General features: G+C 36.8%; 1 protein-coding gene across 1 annotated transcript; it reads left to right on the forward strand.

Moving 5' to 3' along the window:
• The first annotated feature begins 8,203 nt into the window (after positions 1 to 8,203).
• LOC105037513 (F-box protein At5g49610-like) lies at positions 8,204 to 12,231 on the forward strand. The gene is made up of 2 exons (XM_073256735.1): positions 8,204 to 8,742; positions 11,089 to 12,231. The coding sequence occupies exons 1-2, from the start codon at positions 8,592 to 8,594 to the stop codon at positions 12,171 to 12,173; spliced, it is 1,236 nt and encodes a 411-aa protein (XP_073112836.1). The 5' UTR covers positions 8,204 to 8,591; the 3' UTR covers positions 12,174 to 12,231.
• Positions 12,232 to 25,820: the final 13,589 nt, after the last annotated feature.

Consider the following 25,820-nt stretch of genomic DNA (forward strand, 5'->3'; position numbering starts at 1 on the left):
GTCCAAAAGATTTACATCATGCAGGCCACTATCTGATACAATGTCTTCAAACACCTCTGTTGAAGAAATGGTAGCTAAAATATCACATATAGGAATAGCTCACATGATAGAAAGACATTTTATAAATCTGGCTTGTAATAAAGATTTGGATAAAGAAACTACAATAAAAAAGAATAATTCATGTTCACATCTTTTATTACTTCTTTAATGTGTCTTAGCTCTTCAATTTGAGTATTTTTTGTTCTAGGGAAGAAGCTCATGGGCGAGGTAATGATGTTGGATGACTATCTTGTACATGAAATCCTTTCATGCGCTTGCCTGCAAAAGCTCTGGGTCGATTCGTATTGACCAGTAAAAAGTGAGAGGCTCTAATTCAGACCTTATCTCAAGACTATCCAAGCTCAGAGGTCAACACAAAATGTTCTCGGTATCCTCAGCACAACCTCATGTTTAAAGGGAGGAAGGCTCGTTTATTTCCCTCTCGAGCATAATGCCTGCGAACACCAGACACAAGCCTTGGACTCCCTAGTCCACAAAGAGGAAGAATTTCAATCAAAGGTGCTTGCAGTGGGCTTCTATTAATCAAAACTTTGGTCCTGACCGCATCCTTGTCTACAACCCCAACACCAATATTTGAGGTAGCTTCCTGACTGGAAATCTACTACCATGACACCAAGTTTGGACTAGCCTTTGATCCAGCCATATCCACTACCAATTTCAAAGTGGTTGCTGCTCAAAGGGTGATTCAGAATGTTCATAATGGATTCTATAGATTCTATGTGTGCTCTTTTGGTGCTAATACATGGAGATTATCAAATGCAACCATACCTTGCACTAGTAAGCACCTTCTCAATTCGGCAGTCTCTATTTTCTTCAATGGTGCACTACATTGGTTGAGGGAAAGGAAGACATTCTTACATTCAATATGGAGCAAGAAGTGGCCTACAATTTGGCATTATCGGAGGAATTAAAGCCTGTTTATGTTTCATGGTACACAAACACCTGGCTTGGGGTTGTTGCCGGTCGCATGAATCTAGTGAAGTTTGAAAGGGGCAACATACTTGTTTGGGTGCTTGAAGACTATTGAAGTAGGAGATGAGAGCTCAAGTGTCATATAGAAGTACAAAGAACCGGGTGCTACTCGGATAGTGTACCAATCTTCTATGATGGTGGGAAATGTGTTCTCCTGATATGGGAAAGCATCGAAGTGCGGTATGGGCTGGCTGTCTACAGGATGTATAGCAGGCAATGGGATGAGATAAGAAGCTTGAAATCCTGGATGGATGTTTGCCGTCACTTTGTTCCATACATCAGCCACATGCTGGGGTAGTCTATGAAACTTCTATACTTGCAACTTAGTATATAGAGTATAATTTTTCATTCAGTTAAAAGCAGACAATTTTTTTCTTTTCCTTTTTGGTTGGGATATGTGACAATAGATCTAAAGATTTTGGGACATCATCATTTTGTTTGTTTGCCATTGAATTTAAATGTGGACTTTACTAGGACAATTATGGGATAAATTTCTTCAATATCATTTATGTGTTCTTGGCCACTCCAGGAGGAATGAAATCTTTATTGTGTGTGAGAGAAAAGGTTCTGCAAACAGCAACCAGCTTAAATGAGTTATATTTGAATTGTTCCTATGGACCGGTGATACACACTATAGGTCAAGTATGATAGTTTTCTAGTGAGATGACAAATTTACTAGCTAGATGTGGTATCAAGATTCATGTGATTTATATATTTTTTTAAAAATATTCATGTAAGCCATAAACAGGGAGCATATCTGATCTAGTTTCAGATGATAGATCTCATGTCTGAGAAAACAAGACAATTGAAAATTTTGATGACTGTACTTGTAATTCCCAAGAGGAGTGGATTGGACAATAGTGGATAGACTTCTTTGGTATACAAAATACAAGGAGGTGTAGCACAAACCTTTTAGGGTTAGAGCTAAAAATTTTCCATTTCTTCTTTTATCAGAGTTTGAGCAGTAGTAAGGAGAAGATAACGTAGTACAAGTCTCTAACCATGTTCTCTCTGAAATGGATCTTTAGCTGAAACTACATTGGCCTTGACCATGTAAAGCCAGCCCCATGCAAAAGGAACAGAGGACACCTGTTTTCCCTTTATTGTGGTATTTAGTAACTGATGGAACCATAGGTCTAGTTTAGTACACTTTCATTCGATCATCTGATTGGAGTGTCCAAGAGGAAATGAATCTGTCTGATCTAGTTAATCAAAATCCATGGTTGTGCCACAATGTCTTGTCAAAAGATTAATATGGAAAGATAACCTTACACTGAATTTGGTTCATTGGGATAATTTTGCATTGGAATAGGGAATTCCAGCTTTGGCGCCTCCATTGAGAAATAATATTCTCTTCGGAATCACCATTCCTTCAGTTGAAGAAGTGTGATTCTGCTCTTGCATAGGAGGATTGGCCTGATGGAAATGAATAATATTTTTGAAAATGGACCAACCATAATATTTATGATATAAAATAGCAGCAAATAGTATATTTGATTTAAGTCAATATCAATAAGTATGATCTAAATGAACAATAAATAATATGACTGATACTCAATAGAATTAAAGATATTATAATAGAAAATATAACACATCCAATAACTTATATTGTGGGATTTAAAGCTTTACAATGTAATCTACTGACAAGTGGGCATTTTGCAATGCCTGTTCAGTTAAAAAATTTATAAAAAAGCAGATGAATTTTATTAAATAGTGTTGAATGTAAACTAAAAATATATTGGATAGCTATTAGAAAATCAACCAAAATAATATATAAATAGTAAAAATAAAAATAGAAATAGAAATAAAGAGTATAATATACCTTGTGTAAAAGACTTATGAAGGTCTTTTTTTTCTCCCCATAGGATTTGGGTTGGGTGGAGTGTGGTTAATACAATGTTGTTGCTTAAACGGATAGCTTAGTCTACAAATCTTATAAGAGTTCTAGCCTAATCCCACAACAATAGCCAAACATGTCCTAAGTTATAATTTTGAACAATGTTGTTTTGGACAATGATAGTGTACTTAAAGCAATACTCATGATGTAACCATCAATATAAGGGTTACTTTGGGAGGAATATTTTCATGCACACCCCCCCCCCAAACAATTCTTCAAAAAGCTTCACATTTTCTTATTCTTTTCCCTCTTCCCAAATAGAACATCTTCATAAATTGGATTTGATGATAATAGGAGGCATATGCCACCCAATAATTTATTGCAAGATAAAAGTTGAACTTACAGTGTTCATGCTGTGGGCCATTAGAGGATGTGGTCCCAACAATGCATACACGTCAGCTTAGGAATTACATTCAGAATAAGATAGTTTACGTTGCTCATGCAACATATACTAGAAAGTGTTTGCTTAAGTTACAAGCATTTGCATAGGCTCATCTCCTCTTTCTTTTTTTGTGGTTGTGGGAAAATATATTTTTCAAGCTTCACCTTGCACTTAGGACCCCCAGTATTTTATCTACGATGCTTTGTATTTCTTTTAGTGCCATGAAGAACCGTGGCTTGTTTGTTTTGGAGGTTATTGATATCTAACTTTCAAATACAAACAAAGCTTCCTTAAGCACCAATATGGGGGCATTTGCTTGGAATTGGAAGACTTTTTTGTTTCTTTCTTTCCATATGCTCTACATAATTGTTGCAACTAAAGAATTATGTATTGATCTTAAGCTTTGCTCTTTGTCTTTTCTCCTTTTTATAGTCCACCACTTATCCAGGAAAGTTAGGATGTAGGAATTTCTCATTTTCACATAAATTGGATTTGTAAATTCACCAAAAATGCTATGATTCTTCTTCTACATCCCTTCATCTTGTAGTTGTACTATAATCCCTGATAGGTTCAAAATAGTAGGTCCCTCTCAAGGACCTTTAAGCTTATGGAGGTAGAACATAATGATGAGGATTCAAAGTTTATGCAGCTAGTTAAGGATCAAGAGCAACCAAAGGACCACATTATTGAAGACACTACAGAAGTCAACCCTAGACACTCAAAATATCCTAGTTGATAAAGATAGAAATTAACTCCTCAACTAAGCAAGGATTTGATCACATTCTTGCATGCAAAAGATTTCTGTGCCTAGTCTTATTCTCGTATGCAAGCCTTGATCTAGAGATCGCAATACATCACCTCCTAATCGAACCAGGCCCTAGGCCAGTTCGAGGAAACTAAAAAAGCTACAACAAGAATTGGCTTTAAAGATTGAAGTAATGATTTGCACGTTGGATTTCTATAGGTTATTACTTACCTTGACTGGATGGTGAATGTTGTCCTAGTCATCAAGAAGAATAAATCTATTACGACTTACTGATTTTCATGATCTGAACAAGCTAGCCCAAAGGATGAGCTTCTCTTAGCTATCATTGACTTGCTTGTGAACAGCACTACAACATTCATCAAAGAATAGACCTAAGTTGGGTTCTAAAGGTATTAAATCCATTTTCCTTAGATATTCTAGAAATAGTAAAACTTATAGATTTTTGAGTACTAATTCTGTACTTGAAACTATGCATGCTGAATTCTTTGAAATTCTAACTAAAAAAGATGCTAGTTCTTTGGAACTCAATCCCTACTCTCCTCTATGGATTCAAATTTCAATTCCAATTCCGATTCTGATTTCGATTCCGGTCACGAACCAAATGCTTCGGAGGATTTAATTATTTCGATTTCGATTCCAAGCCATTCTGATTCCCATTTCTATTTCGATTTCGGTTACGAACTATATACCCTCTCAGAGTACTCCAGGGTCGGCTTCTCAGGGTGCTCGCACTGAGCTTCTGTGTACGGAGCAGTCTATATTCTTTGGTGGTCCTCTCATAAATGAAACCACATCAAGGAGCCTCAGAAACATTGGTGCTTCGAATCCGAGGCAGGGTTGGATTGACAGGTCAAGGGGGTCTCGCCAACTTCCTGCTTTTGTTCCCAGGTACAGGACCCAGGCGCGGTGCCTGGGCCTGGGCCTGCCAACACATGCGGGCTTGGGCCGTGCCCGGGTCGGGCGCCTGGGCCCTGGCCGCACCTCGCGCGTGCCTGGGCCGGGCCGCGTGCCCGCGCCTGGGCCGCACCTAGCGCACCTGGCCTGTGCGCTGCCGCACGCTGGGCGGCATCCCGCCACCTGCGGCGCACCGCCACCACTCTGTCGGCCCGCCGCCGCTCCGTCAGCCCGCCACCGGTGGTCCTCGATCGACTTGGATCTCGTGCCAACTTCAAAAGCTCGTATCTCCTCCATCCGAGCTCCATTTGAGGTGATCTTGATCTCGTTGGACTTCATTTTTCATCACGAACCTCATTGTGGGCTTAATATGGATCGAATCTTGAGGTATCAAATCCTAACAATCTCCACCTCGACTCGATATTCGACCTCCTCCTAACTCCGAAAGCTTCTAGATCTCCTCGCCCCTATGTCTTGGAGCAATCGCCTGCTGATCATAGATGGACAAACATGAGAGTCAAACCAGACCGCTCGATTTCATCTCTGTCATATGCTGTGCTCCTCCTAACCTGAGACCTGTTCGGAGCATCATCCTACGGCAATAGGAATCTCACCTTGCGACGTTGCCTCTCATCCTTCCGAGTCTCCTGTCTCGTACTCGATCTATCTCTACCTGGAGCTCCACCTCGCTCTGAGCTCCACCTGACTCTCGAAGCTCCACCTCACATTGGGCTCTCCGTCAGGTAATAATGTCTTCTGCTCTCCTTCTTTTCCTCCAGCACAATCCTAGCGCCACATAGCATCCTTAGGATTCCTCCATCAGTTACCGTCTTGTAGCCTCTCAAATCCAATCTGCTCAGTGAGATAAGATTCCATCTGAAATTAGGTATGTATCGGACCTCTCCCAATCTCTTCACTGCACCATCATGTGTCCTCCAACTGACCGTTCCGATGCCTCTGATCGCACAGCTCGATCCATCCGGCAGATATACAGTGCCCTCACTGTTCTTCAGAGAGTCAAACTGCTCTTCTATGCAACATACATGATGGATGCATGCAGAATCTAATATCCACTGCTGAGAAGAAGTAGCCTCTTAGAGTACTCCAGGGTCGGCTTCTCAGGGTGCTCGCACCAAGCTTCTGTGTACTAAGCAGTCTATATTCTTTGGTGGTCCTCTCAGAAATGAAACCACATCAAGGAGCTTCAGAAACATTGGAGCTTCGAATCTGAGGCAGGGTTGGATTGACAGGTCAAGAGGGTCTCGCCAACTTCCTGTTTTTGTTCCCAGGGACTCTCAGAATGATCAGTCATCTAGATTGCCATGAAAGAGTTGTAGATAGAGTCGTATTTTTACATTGTTTGTGGGGATCCTCTTTGCTTTTTAACTTGCTGAGAACCAGGGAGACTCTCTAGATGTTTTACACATTCTCATTTCATATATACTTCTCCTCTGCGCTGGGTTCAATGAGCCTAGTTTTATAGATGGATTTTGGAGACTAGTTTTTTGAGAAAAAAAAATCTTAACATCATTCAACATTTCATTAGGATCACGAAATCTTGACAACAGGAATGCATTCTCAGAAACAATCACCAAAAAAGTGATTTTTGTTCAGCTCTAATTTCAGTATGAACAAATGTTGACAAATGGAAGTAGATATCTTGGATCCGCTCTGTCAAACAATGAGACTAGGCAGCATGTGTGAACATTCCTGCATCTCCCTTTCCTAATCTTTCACTAAATAGCAGTCATAAGCATGCCTCAACCTGCTTTTTATTTCTTTTTGTTCTTTTAGTCCTCCATGAACACTAGAATGATGATAGAGACACTACCCTTGGCATGAAGTACAGTTTTTGGGGACCTGCCAGTTTCTGTTTACAAATTATCAGCAGCTAAATCTACCATTGAAGCAAAACCACGGATGGTTCTGGGGACCTTAAAATTATTTTGAACTGAGGGCTTGTTTGGTCTCTTGAAGTTGCTCAGTTTGAGTTGAAAGTGCCACATGTGGTTGTAATGTTAGTATTAGTATCAAGAAAATTATATCCAATAGCCTCGGCAGTAATTAAAGCAGAAAACTCAAAGGGAAGGAGGAAATCATGCTTTGGAAACTCCACTTCACATATCCTCTCAAGCATTTATCGGCCAACCAATCAGCAGATGGGTTGCCTTCTCTGAACATATGAGAGGCCCGGTCCATCCCAGTGTCAAAAGTTAGAGACCTAACATCACTGGTTCGTTTGGAGTAAAGAGTAAATCAGGCCAAAAAAAAAAACTCACCGTTGGTTTGACAAAAGATTGGCAAGTATTAGAGAACAGTGATGGATTCTCAAGAAGATTTCAACATTCATCATGGGACCTAATGAGAAATATATCCAAATTTATCCTTGTTTCAGCTTGATACAGGGTAGGTAATTTGCTAAACTAGTAATAAAGCGGAAAGTCAGCACAGTTTTAGCTTGCAGCAGCCTATCAGAGTATGCATGGCTTGGACATCCAGGTCTAGCCTCTAGAAAGATTAAGGCAGTTTTCAGACTATATTGCATAAAAAATAGTATATTATATCCTTATCGCATTATAGTAACATACCTATCATAATGCTATATCAATATTACAATATTATAAGAATCTGATACCTTGAAATATACCAATTCTCACATACAACACAGTATATTTGCATAATGATGATGTACAATATTGTAACATAATACAAAATGTATTATTTATGTACTAATTGATGTATAAGTATTTCTCTGGACACTATATCATTATAGTAATGATATAATTAGAAGCATACGATCATACATAACAATGTTATATTATTCTATTTATCAGACTATAAGAATCTGAGTCACATCTTGCATTTAAGCATGGCATTGTAGGTACCCCAAGTGTACTATTTGACTACAAGCAAGCAACAAGACCTTTGTTTGTACTATTTGAATACAAGCAACCAACAAGACCTTGGTTCAACTTAAAATCCCTTATGTGACTTATTATTCTGGAAGTGTGATGTGGTGGGCTCATTGCTGTCTTGCTCCACTGGCATGCACTTCTCCATCACATTAGTGTCAATAACATTTTTGTCCTCCTCCTCATTGTCTTTTCCAATAGAAGAGGAGAATTTAGACAATTATATGATTGCCCACACAATCCACTGGCTCCTGATGTGCGACATATTCATGTTATAATTCTAAATACAGAAAGCTAATGACCATGGCAGCCAGCAATAACTGAAGCCTGTGACTTATTGGTTGAGCTAACTGAGTTCGGGCAAGGTTTGGGTCTGGCTTAGGGTCAGGCTTGAGACTTTTTGGGTTGGGTTCGAGTCTAAAACCTGGGCTAATAAATTTCGAGCTAGGTTCGGGCCAGCCCAAAAAACCCTAGCTGTTCTGCTCTCTCTTCCCCGTCTCTGTTCATTCTCTCTCTTCCAGCTCGTCTCCGCCGGTGGTGGGAAGGGCGGTGGAATCATAAAGCAAGAGAAAAAGAGAAAAGAAAAAAGAAAAAATCTACCAAAAATAGGGCTGTAGAGGATCCGTTCAAATTTTGGAAGGATTTGGATTCATCTATGAGGTCATCCGTGGAAAAAAAAAAAAAAAAGAAAACTTCCCAAAACAGCACATGAATGATTGGTTCGAGTCTGGCAAGGATTGGGATTCTACGTTAACACTACGTTCCACTATAAATACGTTCCTCCCTGTAAAAAAAAAAAAGAAAAGAAAACAAATCTTTACGCCGATGACCCCTGTGTGCACCTTCTCCTCCTCGGCAGGTACGATTTTTGCCCGCTCTTTGTCTATCTCCTTCAAACACCCTTTTCTCTATTTGTTTTTTTGGTAAATTTCTCTATTTTTCTGTAATTTTCTCTATTTTTTTAAAGCAAAAGAAACACTGTTTAGATATCTTTAGCCCTCCCTTGTTCTTCAGTCCTCTGTAGGCTTCTCTCCTTTGTGTTGCTTTTTTTTTTTTTTCTTTTGTTTTTCTTTTTGATCGAAGGCAAGTTTATTCTATGCAGACAAAGAACAAATTACAATTCCTATGGGAGTTCATACAATTTATGTATAAAATCTGATATGGGAAAAATCTGCCTCTCTTACTGCTGCATATTGTTGGAAGCTGCTGAGATGGTCATGGCTTGAGTCGAATATGTGGTTGGCTCATCAGCCCAGCTTACTCATTAGCAGAAACTGAAGCAAATCTTTTTTTTTCCCCAGTTAACAAAACTAGAGTAACCACTATGGAGTCCTAACTCTAAAACTATCATGGTTTGATCACTTGACAAATCGGACCACCCTAAAGATCAAATAATCTGAAATCGAGCAAAGAAATTTTTCAAAAACTGTGAAAACATGAAATTATGAGAGAGTGAAATTTGTACTTCTACTTAATTAATTTGATTTGTCAGGCCAATATGTGATTTATCAAAATCCCTTCAAAAGCCAATTTATAACATGGTGCTTCCTTCGCCAGAACAACTTCAAAGTTTTTGTGATGGCTTCCACATCAATTTGCAAAGAACTCCTGAAACGTGTTAAGAACTGCATCAATTAGTACTACTTCAGACATGTTAAATATCATGATCTTCAGTAATGTGCTGCTCCAGCACCTATTCGGACATGTTGATGACATCCTTTGTTTGAACCAGCTTACTGATTAGCACAAAGTGAAGCAAATCTGATTTCTTCCAATTATTGAAACTTGAAGTAAGTCCTAACTTAGAAAAATTAAAGTATCGTTGTTTGTTCCATGGAACATTTTCAACCACCCTAAAAATCAAATATTTCATGTCGAAAAAAGAAATTCGCCAACAAATTGGAAAACAATAAAAATACGAGCTGTTTAATTCATTCGATTTGGCTGATGAATGTCCAAAACAATTTTTAGACTTGCCTGGTTGTCGAGATAAAAAGCTAACTCAAGGGAACTACTACAAGTGTCCAAAACATAACCAGTTATATATCTGTTCAAAGTAATCATGTCATTAGAAAAAGAACTTAGTGACCACAATTGAAAAGACCATTATGCCATTCTCAAAAATTGATTCTTTCAAACTTGGTGTACAAGACTCTTGTATAATAACATTACTAAAATCATGATCGTAATCATGTCAAATGCTAGTTTCACGCTGGCAACTCCTAGATAGTCCAATGACAATCTACAATTTAGTTGCAAAAATTTGCAAGCAAGTTTAGAAACAAATTCAGGTTTGGATGCAAAAGAAACAGATTTCTCAAAGAAAAATTAAAATAAGAAGTGCTTCGCGAGCACACAGAGGCAATTCAGAAGAGACACATAATTTCAGCCAAGTGAGTCCATCTCTGTTCCATCTTATCAAGGACCACGTTTTACTAACCACAGGCACCATTACTATATTAACCATAGCATAAAAAGGTGTTGAATTGAGTTTTCTATGCCTCTATGTGAGAGGATTGCCTGAATTATCATTATTCTTCCATGCGATCCTCCATCTGTGATTGAGAAACTTTTACTTTCATCTTGGGAAGAGTGAAGGATGGATCCTCTTGGAGGGCAGCAGGTGCTTTGACCAAATGAATACTCTGCTCCAACTCCTTGGCTACTGCCTGCCGCTGGATGGCTTTCTTACCTCTCATCCTGTGAAAATTCCAAAAGATATTACGTCTTGCACACCAAGCTTGAAAGAATCAATTTTTGAGAATGGCATAATGGTCTTTTCAATTGTGGTCACTAATTTCTTTTTCTAATGACATGATTACTTTGATCAGATACATAACTGGTTATGTTTTGGACACTTGTAGTAGTTCCCTTGAGTTAGCTTTTTATCTTGGCAACTTGGCAAGTCTAAAAATTGTTCTCTCTCTCTTTTTTTCTTTGGTACTTCTTTGTATCCAGAGATGTACATCGTACAGGCTACTATTTGATACCATGTCCCCAAACATCTATGTTGAAGAAATGATAGCTAAAATATCACATATAGGAATAGATCACATGATAGGAAGACCTCTTATAAATCTAACCAGCAATAAATATTTGGATGAAGAAACTATAGTAAAAAAAAAAAACAAATATGCATGTTCTTGCATCTTTCATTGCTTCTCAATGTTTCTTAGCTCTTTGACTTGAGTATTTTCTGTTCTAGGGAAGAAGCTTATGGTTGAGGCGGCGACGTTGGATGACCATCTTCTACATGAAATCCTTTCACGCTTGCCTGCAAAAGCTCTGGGTCGATTCATGTTGACCAGCAAAAAGTGGAAGACTCTGATTTCAGACCCTTATCTCAAGACTATCCAAGCTCAGAGGTCAACACAAAATGTTCTCGGCATCCTCAGCGCAACCGCATATTCATTGGGAAGAAGGCTCACCTATTTCCCTCTTGAGCATAATGCAGGCGAAGTCCCTGACACAAGTCTTGGACTCCCTGGTCCACAAGCAGAAACAATCTCACTCAAATGTGCTTGCAACGGGCTTCTATTGATCCAAGTCTTTCCTCCCATTCGAGACCTTTTGTGCAACCCCACCACGAAATATTCAAGGCAGATTCCTGACCTGGAAATCTGCTACAATGACACCAAGTTTGGACTTGCCTTTGATCCAACCGTATCCACTGCCAATTTCAAGGTGGTTGCTACTGAGAGGGTGTGTCAGGAAGCTCATGGTGGATGCTATAAATTCTATGTGTACTCTTCTGAGGCTAATACGTGGAGATTATCAAATGCAACCATATCTTGCACTAGAAAGCACCTCCTCAGGTCGGCAAGCTCTGTTTTCTTCAATGGTGCACTGCATTGGTTGAGGGAAAGGGAAGACATTCTTGCATTCAACGTGGAGCAAGAAGTGGCCTACAGTTTGGCATTGCCGGATGAGCTGAGGCCTATATCAATTGCATGCTACATAAGCATCTGGCTTGGAGTTGTCGATGGTCACATGAGTGTAGTGAAGTTTAAAAGGGGAGACATACTCGTTTGGGTGCTCGAAGACTATGAAAGCAGGAGATGGGAGCTCAAGCATTGTATAGAAACACAAGGGAGTGGTTACTACTTGAATAGTGTGCCGATCTTCTATGATGGTGAGAAATGTGTTCTCGTGACATGGGGAAGCAGCAAAGAGGAGTATGGGCTGGCTGTCTACAGGATAAATGGCGGGCAATGGGATGAGATAAGAAGCTTGACATGCTCGGGTTTTGATCGTTGCTTTGTTCCATACATCAGCCACATGCTGGGATAGTCTATGAATCTCATACCGACAAATTAGCATATAGATTATAATTTTTCATTCAATTAAATGTAGACCATTTTCTTTTCCCTTTTGGTTGGGACATTGATAAAAAAATTTTGAGGCATTATTCTTTTGCTTGTTTCGTCATTGAATTTAAATGTGAAATTTACTGGCACAATTATAGGAAAAAGTTCTTTAGCATTATTTATTTATTCTTGGTCTCTTCCGGAAGAAATGAAATCCTTATTGTGAGTGGAAGGAAAGGTTCTGCAACCAGCAACTAGCTTAAATGAGTTACATTTGAATTGTTCTTATGGGCTGGTAATGCACTCTATAAGTATGATAAATTTCTAGTTAGATGATAAATTTACTAGCTAGATGTAATTTATATACTCTTAAGAAAATATTCACGTAAACCATAAATAGGGAGCATATTTGATCTAGTTTGAAACGATAGATCTCATGTTTGAGAAAAGAAGATCATTGAAGATTCTGATGACTGTACTTGTAATTCTCAGTAAAGAGTGGATTATACGGTAGTAGTTAGACTTTTTTGTATACAAAATACAAGAAAGTGTGGGACAAACCTTTTCAGGCTAGAATTTAAGAGTTTTCGATTTTTCTACTAAAGCTTGAGTAGCGGCAAAAAAAAGATAGCATAGTGTAGGTCTCGGACGATGTTCTTTCTAAAATTTATCTTTAGTTGAGATTGTATTTGCTTTGAGCATGAAAAGCCAGCGCCATGCATGCAAAAGGAGCAAACAACACTTGTTTTTCCTTTATTGTGGTATTTACTGGCTGATGGGACCAGGTCTAATTTTGTGCACCTTCATTTGATCACCTGATTGAAGTCTCTATCAGGAAATGAATGTCTGATCTGATAAAGATACATAGTTGTAGAAAGGTATTATATAGAAGCAGGAGTTTTTTTTTCTTTGTTTTCTTTTGGTTTTTTGTTTTGTTTTGTTTTTGATAAGGAAGAAGGAGAAACAAGAAGTATTCTTGGCTTAGAGTTTTCTTCATTGTTCCTAAAATTGTGTTGGTTAGGAGTAGCAATTAGGTTAGGTTAGGTTGGATATGGGGTGGGTTGGATGTGGGTCGAGCTAAAAATTTATCAACCTAGACTCAACTTGTTTATTAAATAGATAAAAATATATAGATCTGAACCCAATTTGTTTATTAAATTGGTAACCTAATCCGACTCACATAACCTATTCACTAAACAAGTCAAATTTGTTTAAATGGGTTCAATAGGTTAAGTTGGTTTTAATGGATTAAATATGTTTGAATGAATCTAAATATGTCAAACAGACCAAAGATCCAAACTTGAATCTAGCTTGTTAAATAAATCAGTATAGGTGGGTTAACCCAATTTAAGAACTAAGCCAATTTGCGCCTAAGTTAGACTTGCTTAAAATGGATAAGTTGCAGGTTGGATTGATGGGTCAAATCATAAATTGCCACTTTAGTTTTAATTGCCAATAAAAAAAATGGCACAATGAGGAATTATATTTTATTTGAATATGGCAAAGCATTAGTGCAGCCTATTGTCACATATGTTCTGATTAATTAGGGAGGAAGAGGATGAGGCAGGATAGGTGTACCATCTCCTTCAAAATGTGCTGATTTATGAGAGCAAGGATAAAATTGCATGGAGATGGAACCAACCATAGTCTTTCCACTGAAGCCTTCTCTGATTTCTTTCAAAGTGGAGGGACTCTTCCACCATTCTTTGCATCAATTTGAAACAATGCAATATAGGCAAGGGTGTTATTATGGCTTTTGTTGAGTAATAGGCATCTTATCCTGAACAGTCTGAAGAAGATAAATTGTAACTAATATTATGCATTTGTATTCTACGGAGAAGAGGAAGAAAGTGTCAACCATGTGTTTGCCACCTATAGAGACATAGCTATAAGGTCAACACACAGCAGTCTTTGGCTAATGGTTTGAAGAGCACTATTAGAAGTGACTTGTCTTCTAGGACTATAAAGGTTAAAGTATATTAAGAAGATTGTGGAGGAAGGCATGGAATATGCTGGTGGTAGCCTACTGGCACATCGAGCTAGGCAGGAAAAATTAGATATTCAGGCATATCTTTTCTTCTAATATGAAGATAGTTTAAAGTTGAGCTGTATCGAAAGCTAGGTTATTACACTAAGGTGGCATTTAGTACATCGTTGGATAATTTAGATTATCAGTAACGTAGATTGCCAGTAATATAGATTATCAGTAATATTGCTTACTGTGTTTGGTACACGCAGGTAATATTACAGTAAAATTATTGAAAATTTTGATTGACATGTTTGGTATGACAATCAGATTACTAGTAATATAACATCAAATTTTTAAAATACTTTTAAATCAAATTTATTAAAAATCACACCTCATGCATAAGATTTTTAATTTTTCAAAATAAAAATATATATATATATTATATATTATAATATTTCCATCATTATATATTATTTATATTACAAAAATATAAATTATAATATTATATATTATAATTTACCAAAAAGAAGAAGAAGTAAAGGAGGAGGGACGGAGCCGTCCCTCTTCTTCTTCTCCTTCCTATCGCTATTGGATCGTGCTCCAGTGGCCACTGGCACGAGCTTGCGGTGAGGGGCTGGTGATTCCGCCATGCCTCGTTGTGATCCCAAACAGACCAAAAAAAAAGGAGAAAGAGGGCTGATTCTTCCCCCCCATGCTCCCTTTCTTTTTGAGTGGCCGACCGCCTTCTCTTTCCACGTGCGGTCATCTGGCACAGCACCATCAGTGGCGACCAATGGCATTTGATCTCTGTCAAGCCCGATTTTCTCCATTTCTCTCATCACCAAAAAAAATCGAGAAGGAAGGGTCGGTGGTTCCCACTACCGTACCCTTCTCCCCCTCCTTTGCTGCCACCGCAGACGGCCGTCTAGCTAGGGAGCACCAAAAATAGGATCGGTGGTAGTGCTGGATGTGGCTCGCCAATGCTCGATCATCCAAACAAAAACAAAAATAATAAATAAAATATAGTGGAGACTACTGGATTGCCGGCGGTTGCCATTAAGGAGATGATGGAGGCCTACCGATTGGTTGGCTTTCAGCCACTGCCAGTCAGATTTTGTAAAGGAGGGTGCCGATTTTGGCCCCCCCTCTTTCCACTACCCATCATGAGGAAGAAGATCGGCCGAATTTTTTGAGAGTATTTTTGTCCAAAAAATTATAAGATTACCAAAGTAGTGGTAATCTAAATAGCCATCTCTCCCTTGGTAATCCAAATTACCTCATGGGAGATAATTTGGATTGCCAAGAAATCTGGATTACTAACCCAAAAAGCATATCAAATGTGATAATCCAGATAACCATATTAAATTACCAGCATTCTGGATAGATTGCCAGCTACCAAACGCAACCTAAGGGATAAGGACTTACAAGTGGATTTCTCCAAGAAAATTATTGATCTAAGGAATAATTTTGATAAATGTAAAGTTTTGAGTATATGATGGAACTAATGGTTTGTTGAAGTGTATATCAAAGAAAGTTTTAAGAAGCTAAATTCAATCCAAGAAAGTCAAAGCACTTACATAAGTTTAAGGCCAAGGAAAGCAAGTTTGGAAAGCCACATTATGACAAAAGTGATGGTTGAAACCAAGGGTCGACCTCAAATTTCGAAGAGATGACTCTGGCACAGAGATCTTAAGTTGCACAGAACTATGAATCAATCCCAAGTATTGCAATTCGACTCACCCATGCAAGATAGAAAGTTACATTTTTCAGTTTGACATTCGAGCCAACACCTTCAAACTATGAGTCGATCTCTAGTCAATTTTGTGTCGACCCCAAGTTAGCTGAGTTGACTCTCTTAGATAAGATAAAGAGATGCCAAAATGAATTTGATCCTGACTTGATGAATGTTAGCTGATGTGTCTTAAATTTACCGTAAGTGCACGATATGCAATGTAGCACATCCGACGAGTACGGATCGATCTCATAAAAAATTAGATTTAAACTGTATTCAAATACTTGCTCAGACGAGCTTTAAAGAAAAAGAGAAGAGACTGCTTGTTGAATTATAAACTACTAAAGTAGTAAACTAATCAAATATAAAGATAAATTATCTAAAAAATCTAGGGCTCTTGAATCCACTAGACCAATGAATTAGAAAGCCTTCGTATGGTTTCTCTTATTAAGATGTAAAACATTAACAAGCATGGATCGTGAAGAGATTTAACTCAACTATTATCCATCAAGCATCTTATTTGCACCCTAATTAAGAAACTCTTCCTTTCTTCATTTTTTTTGTGTTGTCCAAGTATAGGCTATGAAGGGATTCTGATCCAACTATAACCCATCAAGATTTTCACAAGAAAAAGAAGAGATGGTTTAAAAAATTTGATGCTTCTACTAATCATCCACTCTTGTATCGAATCAAGTATGAACTATGAAGAGATTCTAACCATAGCCTATCAAATTTTTTGACAAGAGAGATGAGGGAGAAGGATTCTAAAACTTAAAAGCTCGAAAATAGAGATTTAATAGAGAAAACTTCTATTCATGATCTAGCTTCATCGCAAATCCCAGAGGGATTGCTTAGCCAGATATAGTTGATTTGAAGTCCAAAAAAATAAAATAAAGACTAATTCTACTTGCTGGAATTGAACTTACAAAAATTAAAAATTATAAAATTAAAAGATGCAGAAATTTAAACTATCCTATTGCAGAAATTATAATTACAGAAATTAAATAGAAAAAAAATAACTAATTTATTGCTGAATAAAAATTTTGATACAAAAAATTTTCAACTCCTAAGCCATTAACAAAGCTTGGAGTTAGAACAAAAAAAAAATTTCTTACAGAACCAGATTTCTCTCCCTCTCTTGACCTGGGACCAACCTCCCCCTGGCTGACTCTCCTTCTCGTGTGTTGAAAGGGTGAAAAAAAGTGAGAACAAAGTGGCTAAAAAGTTTAAAAGGTGGGTATGCCTGCCTCTCATACAGATCCCATATAAGAATTATAGAGTGGAGAGATATCTATGAATGGAGGTATTAGGCTTTATTTATAGGTGTAGGCAGGGAGGAGGATTTTATGTTTTTCCGATGTGAGACTAAAAATTCAAATATTTTTTTCATACGGCCACGTTCCTTCCCTCATTTTTTTTAAATTGTTGGTTCTGCTTCACGCATCGCGCCCGCGGCCCAAACGTGTCCGCTGAGACCGTTCACCCAGGAGTCTTCTGCGTATCTTCTTCCTTTTAAAACATCTCATGACTTGCTCGCTTGAATTTATTTTTGTTCCCAAGCGCCAGCAACACCTACTTCAAATGCAAACAACGTCTTGGTCCCACTTGACTAAGCCATTAGCATTTCACGGCTCATCCACTTTTCTATGGACCAAGTGGTCCACGGTGAACCACAGATTTATAAATTGATACGGTTCATCTTTTGCCTTTGAATTTAATTTTATTTTGACTCTATTTTTGATCTCGTTTAATCCCTCTAAGCCTGCAAATTGGGCTCTTCATGTTGGTGCAGCTCTTTTCTGTAAAATATACAAAGAAATATCAATTTTAAAAAAATAAAGATAAATTGATCCATAAATTAATATTTTTATGGATAAATTTATACACCTATCACACTCTCCAACTTATTTATTGCTAGTCCCTTAGCAATGTAATATATAAATTTTTTTTTGATAATATTTTATTAAGATTCTTCTTTACAAAAATAGATCTAGGATTTAAAGTCAAAGAGTTTAGTAAGTATCGCTAACTAAATATTGAGTTCTAAAAGTAAATTTTATAGTTAGCATAATTAGATACTTCCTTAAAATACATCGAAAGATCTACAGTACTTGTATTTGTGATAACTAACTTAGCATTCGAGTGCTGGCTTGTAAAGGACAAATGTATCTTCTCTTATCATCTTATTTTGATTAATTTTTTATACACCCCCAAATAAAGTTCATGAACTTAAGGTAGCTTTCACACTGCCCCCTTTTTTTTTTTTTTACTGAGCATCCTGAACTTCCCTTCACCATTTGATGCGAACTTTCACACTTGACTTAGGTGCAGAGATCCGATTACTAAGCTTAGAATAATCCACATATACTCTGTGTTTTGCACTTTTATTTAAGGTAGATAGCTCTTTCCTTAAATTAAAATTTTTGATTGGAGTGTATGTCAATCACCAATTTTAAGTCATAATTGAGTCCTCGGATGGCCTCTCAATCAACACTTATTTTGCCTTGTCAGTGTGCATGTGTAATTAGAAGTGCTAATATCCTTTAGATGATCTAAGTAAATTGCTAACAGTATGCCTAGCTAATTTACTCCTTAACTCACTACAGTCATTAGCAAATACTTTCTAACTCTTATTATTCTTTTTTAGTCTATTTTGTTCAAGACACAATTTATTTATTTTTTTTTACCATCCAACATAAATTCATTATTTCTAATGAAAGAGGAAAGGTAATGCAATGCATGAAAAAGAAAGATGTCACCTGGTGAATATGTGTTCTTTGTTGGAGCTGTTCTTGGTGCGATGTTGGTCTCAAGTCCGAAGCCCAAAGACTAGTATCTCTATTTATTCAATAGAAAAAATATTAGTTTTTAAAAAAAATTGAGTTGTCTCACAGAAGTGCTAAGTTTAATGTCTTCAGCCAGACAAAATATTTCAAGCAATTTAACTATGATAAGTTGGCTCAAAGAGAACCATGGCTTCGTCAATAGATTCTTTGGGTAGTTTCAAGAATGATTTTAATCTTTGACCATTAACTTTAAACACAGCACCATTATTTAGATTTTCAATTTATATGACTCCATATGGGAAGACTTTTTGAACTAAGAATGGTCCTATCTATCTAGACCTAAGCTTTTCAGAAAAAAGATGTAATCTAGAATTGTACAGAGAACTTTTTATCCAAGAGTAAAAGATTTTCTCATAATTGTTTGATCATGAAAAATTTTGGTTCGTTCCTTGTACACTTTAATATTCTCATAAGCTTCATTTCTAAGTTCTTCTAATCCATTAATTTAAAGCTTCGTATGGTTTTCGACTACGTTCAAGTTCATATTTAAATTTTTAACGGCCTATATGGTTTTGTGCTCTAGCTTAACAGGCAAGTGACAAGGTTTTCCAAACACAATCCTATAGAGAGACATTCCTTGGTTAGTCTTAAAAGTAGTTCGATATGTCCATAGTGCATCAACTAATTTCAAGGACCAATCCTTTCTATTTGTATTAACAGTTTTCTTCAGAATTTATTTGATCTATTTGTTGGACACTTCTACTTGTCCATTAGTCTGAGGGTGATAAGATGTGGCCAACTTATGGGTGACATTATATTTCTTCATTAATGTGGCAAAAGATCGGTTGCAAAAATATATCCCCCGATCACTAATAATTGCTCTAGGAGTGCGAAACGGGAGAAAATATTTTTTTTCAGAAATTTTATGACCACTTTGCTATCGATAGATCTACAGGGAATAGCTTCTATTCACTTTGAGACATAGTCGACAGCTACTAAGATGTATTCATTGCCAAATGAGTTTGAAAATGGATCCATAAAATCAATCCTCCATACATCAAAAATTTCAACCACCAAGATTGGGTTAAGAGGCATCATGTTTCTCTTGGTGATTCGCCCCATTTGTTGGCATCGAGCACAACTTCTACAGTACTCGTATGCATCCTTAAATAGATTGGGCCAATAAAATCCACATTGGAGGACTTTGGCAGTTATTTTCTTGGATGCAAAGTGACCACTACATATTTGGTCATGACAGAAAGATAAAATGCTTCTAACTTCATTGTCCGGGACACACCTTCTAATGATTTGGTCAGCACACTGCTTAAAGAGCTACAGTTCATCCCAAATGAAATACTTAGGCAAAAAATTTGTATCTGTCTTGAGTGGTCCAGTGAGAAGAAACTTTACCAATGGCTAAATAGTTGACAATATCGACATACCATGGTTCAGTGGACACAGACATGAGCTGCTCATTAGAAAAAAATTCATTGATGGGTGGTTCACTAGATGGTGCGACTATGATTGGGACAAGTGATCCACTACTGCATTCTCTATTCTTTTTTTGTTCCTGATTTCTAGGTCAAATTTTTGAAGGAGTAAAATCCATCATATCAAGCGCGCCTTGACGTCTTTCTTTGCTAAGAGATGTCTAATAGCTGAGTGATCAGTATAGATAATGGTGTGTGACCCAACCAAATAGGACCTAAATTTTTCTAGGGAAAGACAACGGCCAGGAACTCCTTTTCAGTGGTAGTGTAATTAAGCTGCGCATCATTTAAGATTTTGTTCGCATAGTAAATAACTCTAGGCAACTTATTAATTCTTTGATCTAAAACTGTGCCCACAATATGATCAGACGCATCACACATCAGTTCAAAAGGTTCAGACCAGACAAGTGGGTGAATGATGGGAGCTAAAATGAGTACCTTTTTAAGAAATTCAAAAGACTCTAAGCATTCAGGAGTGAACTCAAATTTGATTTTTTTTGCTAAGAGATTTGTTAATGGGCGAGCTACTTTGCTAAAATTGGCAATGAATCTTCTATAAAATCCAGCATATCCTAGAAATGAAAGAATTTCTTTGACAAATTTGGGTGGTGGAAGACTTGCAATAAGATCTACTTTCGCTTTGTCCACTTCAATTTCTTTTTTCGAAACTACATGGCCAAGAACTATCCCTTCTCTAACAATGAATTGGCACTTTTCTTAGTTAAGAACTAAGTGCTTCTCCTTACATCTTTCTAGAACTAATCTCAGATGATCTAAGCATTCGGAGAAGGTCGAACCAAAGATAGAAAAGTTATCCATGAAAATTTTCAAAAATTGTTCAACCATATCTGAAAAATGCTGATCATGCATCTCTGAAAGGTTGCCGGCGCATTACATAATCCAAAGTACATATGCCTATAAGCAAAGGTTCCAAATGGACAAGTGAATATAGTCTTTTCCTGATCTTCAGGGGCTATAGGGATCTGATTATAGCCAGAATATCTATCGAGAAAATAGTAGAACTCTTGTCCAGCTAATTTTTCTACTATTTGATCAATAAACGGCAATGAAAAGTGATCTTTTCTTGTTGCAGCATTCAGTTTTCTATAGTCTATACAGACCCTCTACCCCGTTTGTGTCCTAGTTGGAATAAGTTCGTTTGTTTCATTCTGGACCACTGTTACCCCAGACTTTTTAGGTACCACTTGTACAGGGCTTACCCACAAGCTATCAGAGATGAGGTAGATGATTCCATTATCAAGTAACTTTAGAATTTTTTTTTTGACTACATCCTTCATGGCTGGGTTAAGTCTTCTCTGAGTATCTCTAGTTGGTTTGGTCTCTTCCTCTAGGTGTATCCTGTGTTGAACTATGAAAAGGCTTATTCTCTTAATATCAGCCATGGTCCAGCCTATTGCTTCACGATTCTTTTTTAGAATTGCTAACAACTCTTGTTTAGGATTTAGGTCAGATGCGATAATTACAGGTAAAGTTTTCTCTGGACCTAAACATGCATACTTAAGGTGCTTGGGGAGGGGTTTCAATTCTAATTTGGGTGCCTCCTCTATTGATGGTTTGGATGATGGATTAATCATTTTTATGGTTGGTTCAATGGGAGGCTCTTGTATCTGGCTATTCCTATTATCTATAAGAATTTTTTTGATTTCTTCAGATTCATTGATTGGTCAGAAACTAGACTCGAAATCGACTTCCTCATCGCTAATGTCAATAAATTCATAAATTTTCTCTTCAATTATATTTACATCAGCATGTGGGTAAATTTCTATTCTAGATTGAATATATTCAGCTCAATGGTCATGTTCTCAAAAGATAGCTTCATAAGTCCATTCCGATAATTAATTTCAGCATTGGTAGTAGCTAAGAATGGTCTTCCTAAAATAACTGGGATATGACCCTTGGGGTTCGCAACTGGTTCGATCTCTAAAATAATAAAGTTACAGAAAAAATAAAATTATCAATCTTGATTAAAACATATTCCACCATTCCTTTAGGGATCCTAAGAGATCTATCTGCTAATTGTAATGTGATTTTTATCGATAAAAGTTCTCCTAATTTAGTTGCTTATAAACTGAAAATGAAAGAATATTTTTACTAGCTCCTAAATCTAGCAAGGCCTTCTCAATATGGGTTTCTCCAATATCACATGAAATTATTGGAGATCCTGGATCCTTATATTTTATTGGCACATGACTAGATAAGTATGAGCTCACACTTGCTGCTAAAAATACTCTCTTAGGTATATTGGTGGTTCTTTTCTTGGTACAAAGATCTTTTAAAAATTTAGCATAGGTCGAAACTTGTTTAATCATGTCTAGAAGAGGATATTTACTTGGACTTGCTTAAACACCTCTAAAATTTTATCCACATGTTTCGATTTTTTATTGAACCTTAGTCGATTTTGAAAAGGAGCTCTAGGAATTGTGAATTTTGGGCTTGGTGTACTATCAGGATTAGGAGCTTGAGTTTGTAAGGTAGATTGTTTATAAGATAACTCAACAAATGAGTTTTCTCTATGAGTTGACCCATGGTTTGCATGAAATTGCTCAATGTCGCATTGGTGTCAGCACTGGATTTGGCCAGGACTTCTAGATTTTTCTCTAGAGAACTAAGTTTCTTCTCATTATTATTGAAGCCTGGTGGGTTGTTTGTCATAAGGTTAGGCTTTGGATTTTCTGGTTGAAGCTAGGACCAACTACATTTAGATTTTGTGACTATAAAAAGTTTGGATGATTCCTCCATCTTGGGTTATATGTGGGTGCATAGGGCTTGTTCATTGGTCTCTGATATGTGGCATTTATCTGTGCACATTCATTCTCTATTGGATTCATCAGGAAGGACATTCCTCAAGGACATGGTCGGGTGCACTACTTGCGTTGCACATGGGTGCAAAAACTTGTTCACATTGGTTGGTCTCTGTAGCTCTAAGACCTCTAACCTATGTGTTAAAGCTGTAATTTTAGCCTCTACAGCTAAAAAAGTTTAAATTTGATGTATTCTCCTCTTGAAGGTGTTGGTCTCTCAGATTCTCTAGTTGTTTCCCATTGTAAATTTTTTTCAACGAGATCTTCTAAAAATCACCAAGCTTCAGTGGGTTCCTTGTACATGAATTGACCCTGGCACATAGACTCTAGCATGATTCTAGAATTTGAATCTAGCCCTTCATAAATTATCTGACAAAGTCTCTAGGTTTCTATTCCATGGTGTGGGCATTGGGTTAAGAGGTTCTTAAAGCGATCAAAGTATTTTCAGAATGATTCTCCAGCTAGTTGGTAAAATTGATTTGTCTCATTTCTAATCCTAGCTGTTTTATGATGAGGAAAGAACTTCTTTAGAAACACTCTTACAAAGCCTTCCTAAGTTATGACAGATTGGTTTGGAAGACTATAGAGCCACTTTTTAGCATTGTCCTTTAGGGCAAAATTGATCAGTCTTAGCTTAACCTCATCTTCTGACAGTTGTTGCAGCCTCATGGTTGCACAAACCTCTTCAAATTCTCTAATGAATATGTATGCATCCTCTATACCCATGAATTTTGGAAGCATGTTGATAATCTGAGATTTAATTTCAAAGTTGTTTGTAGTGGGTTGGGGCAACCTGATGCAAGAAGGTTGGACGGAACCGACTAGATAACATAAATCCTTAAGGGTTTGGGGTTGATTGGGTTCTCCCATTATAGAAGTTGTTGGGTTTAAAATAGGAATCCAATTAATTCTTACTAGTCGACCCGACACCCTTTTCTACGAAGAAAGTGAAAAAAGTACTTTTTCTTCTATTTTTTTTATTTTTTTATTTTAATTTTTTTTTCAATAAGTTTTCAATCAAAAGAAGAAAAAAGAAAAGAAGAGAAGTCCTGACTAAGGTTTTTCTAATTTTAGACAGCTCCTAACTGCCAAGGTTGCCTTCGAGCGCTCCAAGTTCAAAATCGACTAATCGAATCAGCCAGGTAAGTGTAAGATTGATGGAAGATTCTTCGTACTTTCGCAATGGACCTAATTAGATAACCACCTTTTTTCGGAATGTAGTTCTTAAACCACTTTCCTAGACACCATAGGCTAACCCACTTGAATCCGATCCAACTCTTAGGTTTCCTTATCCTAATGAGCTCGAATATCCCTAAGGCTGGCGTCTAATTAATTTTATTTAAGGATTAGGTTATGTAGATGCAAGGAGGTGATTTGTGGGCTAAGGAAGGTTGATCAAGTCTCCACCTTATCTGATTAATGGATGATGCTCTTAAGATATATTATGAAAATGCAATGCAAAGAAAGCAAGGTGACCAAATAAAGTGGAAGATTTTTAAAGTTTAATTATTTTTTTATATTAATTAAATCTTATGTGATTAGTATTTGTTTTATGTTAATCTAATTACAAAAACTAAAATAAATGTTGAGTTTTGGATTAGTGAGTTATGAAAAAAAATAAAAAAATTTAACTAAAAAAAATTAAATCAGTTAATAATAAAAGAAAACGTATGTAATCTAAATAAAATGTGAGAATTCTAATCTATATTAAAAATAAAAAATTAACTAAGTAAATAAAACAGCAATTAAAAGAGAAATCTAAGAATTAAAGGTAGTATTTTTTTTATGCAAATCAAAATCTATCCTAGGACAACCATACAACGTAACTTCCAATTATGCCAGGACAACCTTATTTAGAACAGATTTTGATTTGACTAAAATAACTAAAAAGGCAAAAAAGAATTATTAAAACTAAAACTAAAAGCATGAAGAACAATAATCTGAAATACAATTTAAACACGCCAAATTCTCCAACAACGGTGCCAAAAACTTGATGTGTCTTAAATTTACCGCAAGCGCATGGTGTGTAATATAGCACATCTGATGAGTACAAATCGATCCCACAAGGAATTGAGTTTAAACTGTATTCAAATATTTGCTCAAGCAAACTTTAAAGAAAAAGAGGAGAGATTGCTTATTGAATTGCACACTACTAAAGCAGTAAACTAATGAAGTATAAAGGTAAATTATCTAAAAAATCTAAGGCTCTTGAATCCACTAGACCAATGAGTCAGAAAGGCTTCATATGGTTTCTCTTATTAAGGTGTAAAACATTAATAAACATGAATGATGAAGAGATTTAACTCAACTATGATCCATCAAGCATCTTGTTTGCACCCTAATTAAGAAACTCTTCCTTTCTTCACTTTTCTTGTGTTGTCCAAGTATAGGCTATGAAGGGATTCTAACCCAACTATAACCCATCAAGATTTCTACAAGAAAAGAGAAGAGATGGTTTAGAAAATTTGATCCTTCTACTAATCATCCACTCTTGCACCGAATCAAGTATGAACTATGAAGGGATTCTGACCCAATGATAGCCCATCAAATTTCTTGGCAAGAGAGATGAGGAGAAGGATTCTAAAAATTAAAAGCTTGAAAATAAAGATTTAATGGAGAAAGCTTCTATTCATGATCTAGCTTCATCGCAAATCCCAGAGGATTGCTTAGCCAGACATAGTTGATCTAAAGTCAAAAAAAATAAAATAAAGACTAATTCTACTTGCTGGAATTGAACTTATGAAAATTAAAAATTATAAAATTAAAAGATGCAGGAATTTAAACTATCCTATTGCAGAAATTAAAATTATAAAAATTAAATAGAAAAAAAT

This window comes from Elaeis guineensis, chromosome 4 (genome assembly GCF_000442705.2).
Source record: "Elaeis guineensis isolate ETL-2024a chromosome 4, EG11, whole genome shotgun sequence".
NCBI classification, from domain to species: Eukaryota; Viridiplantae; Streptophyta; class Magnoliopsida; order Arecales; family Arecaceae; genus Elaeis; species Elaeis guineensis.

Excerpts from the sequence above, each read along its gene's own strand:
- LOC105037513 (XM_073256735.1), top strand. The coding sequence starts at position 8,592 with ATGAATGATTGGTTCGAGTCTGGCAAGGATTGGGATTCTACGTTAACA. Across the intron at positions 8,743-11,088 it reads CACCTTCTCCTCCTCGGCAG|GGAAGAAGCTTATGGTTGAG; the intron begins GTACGATTTTTG and ends TTTCTGTTCTAG.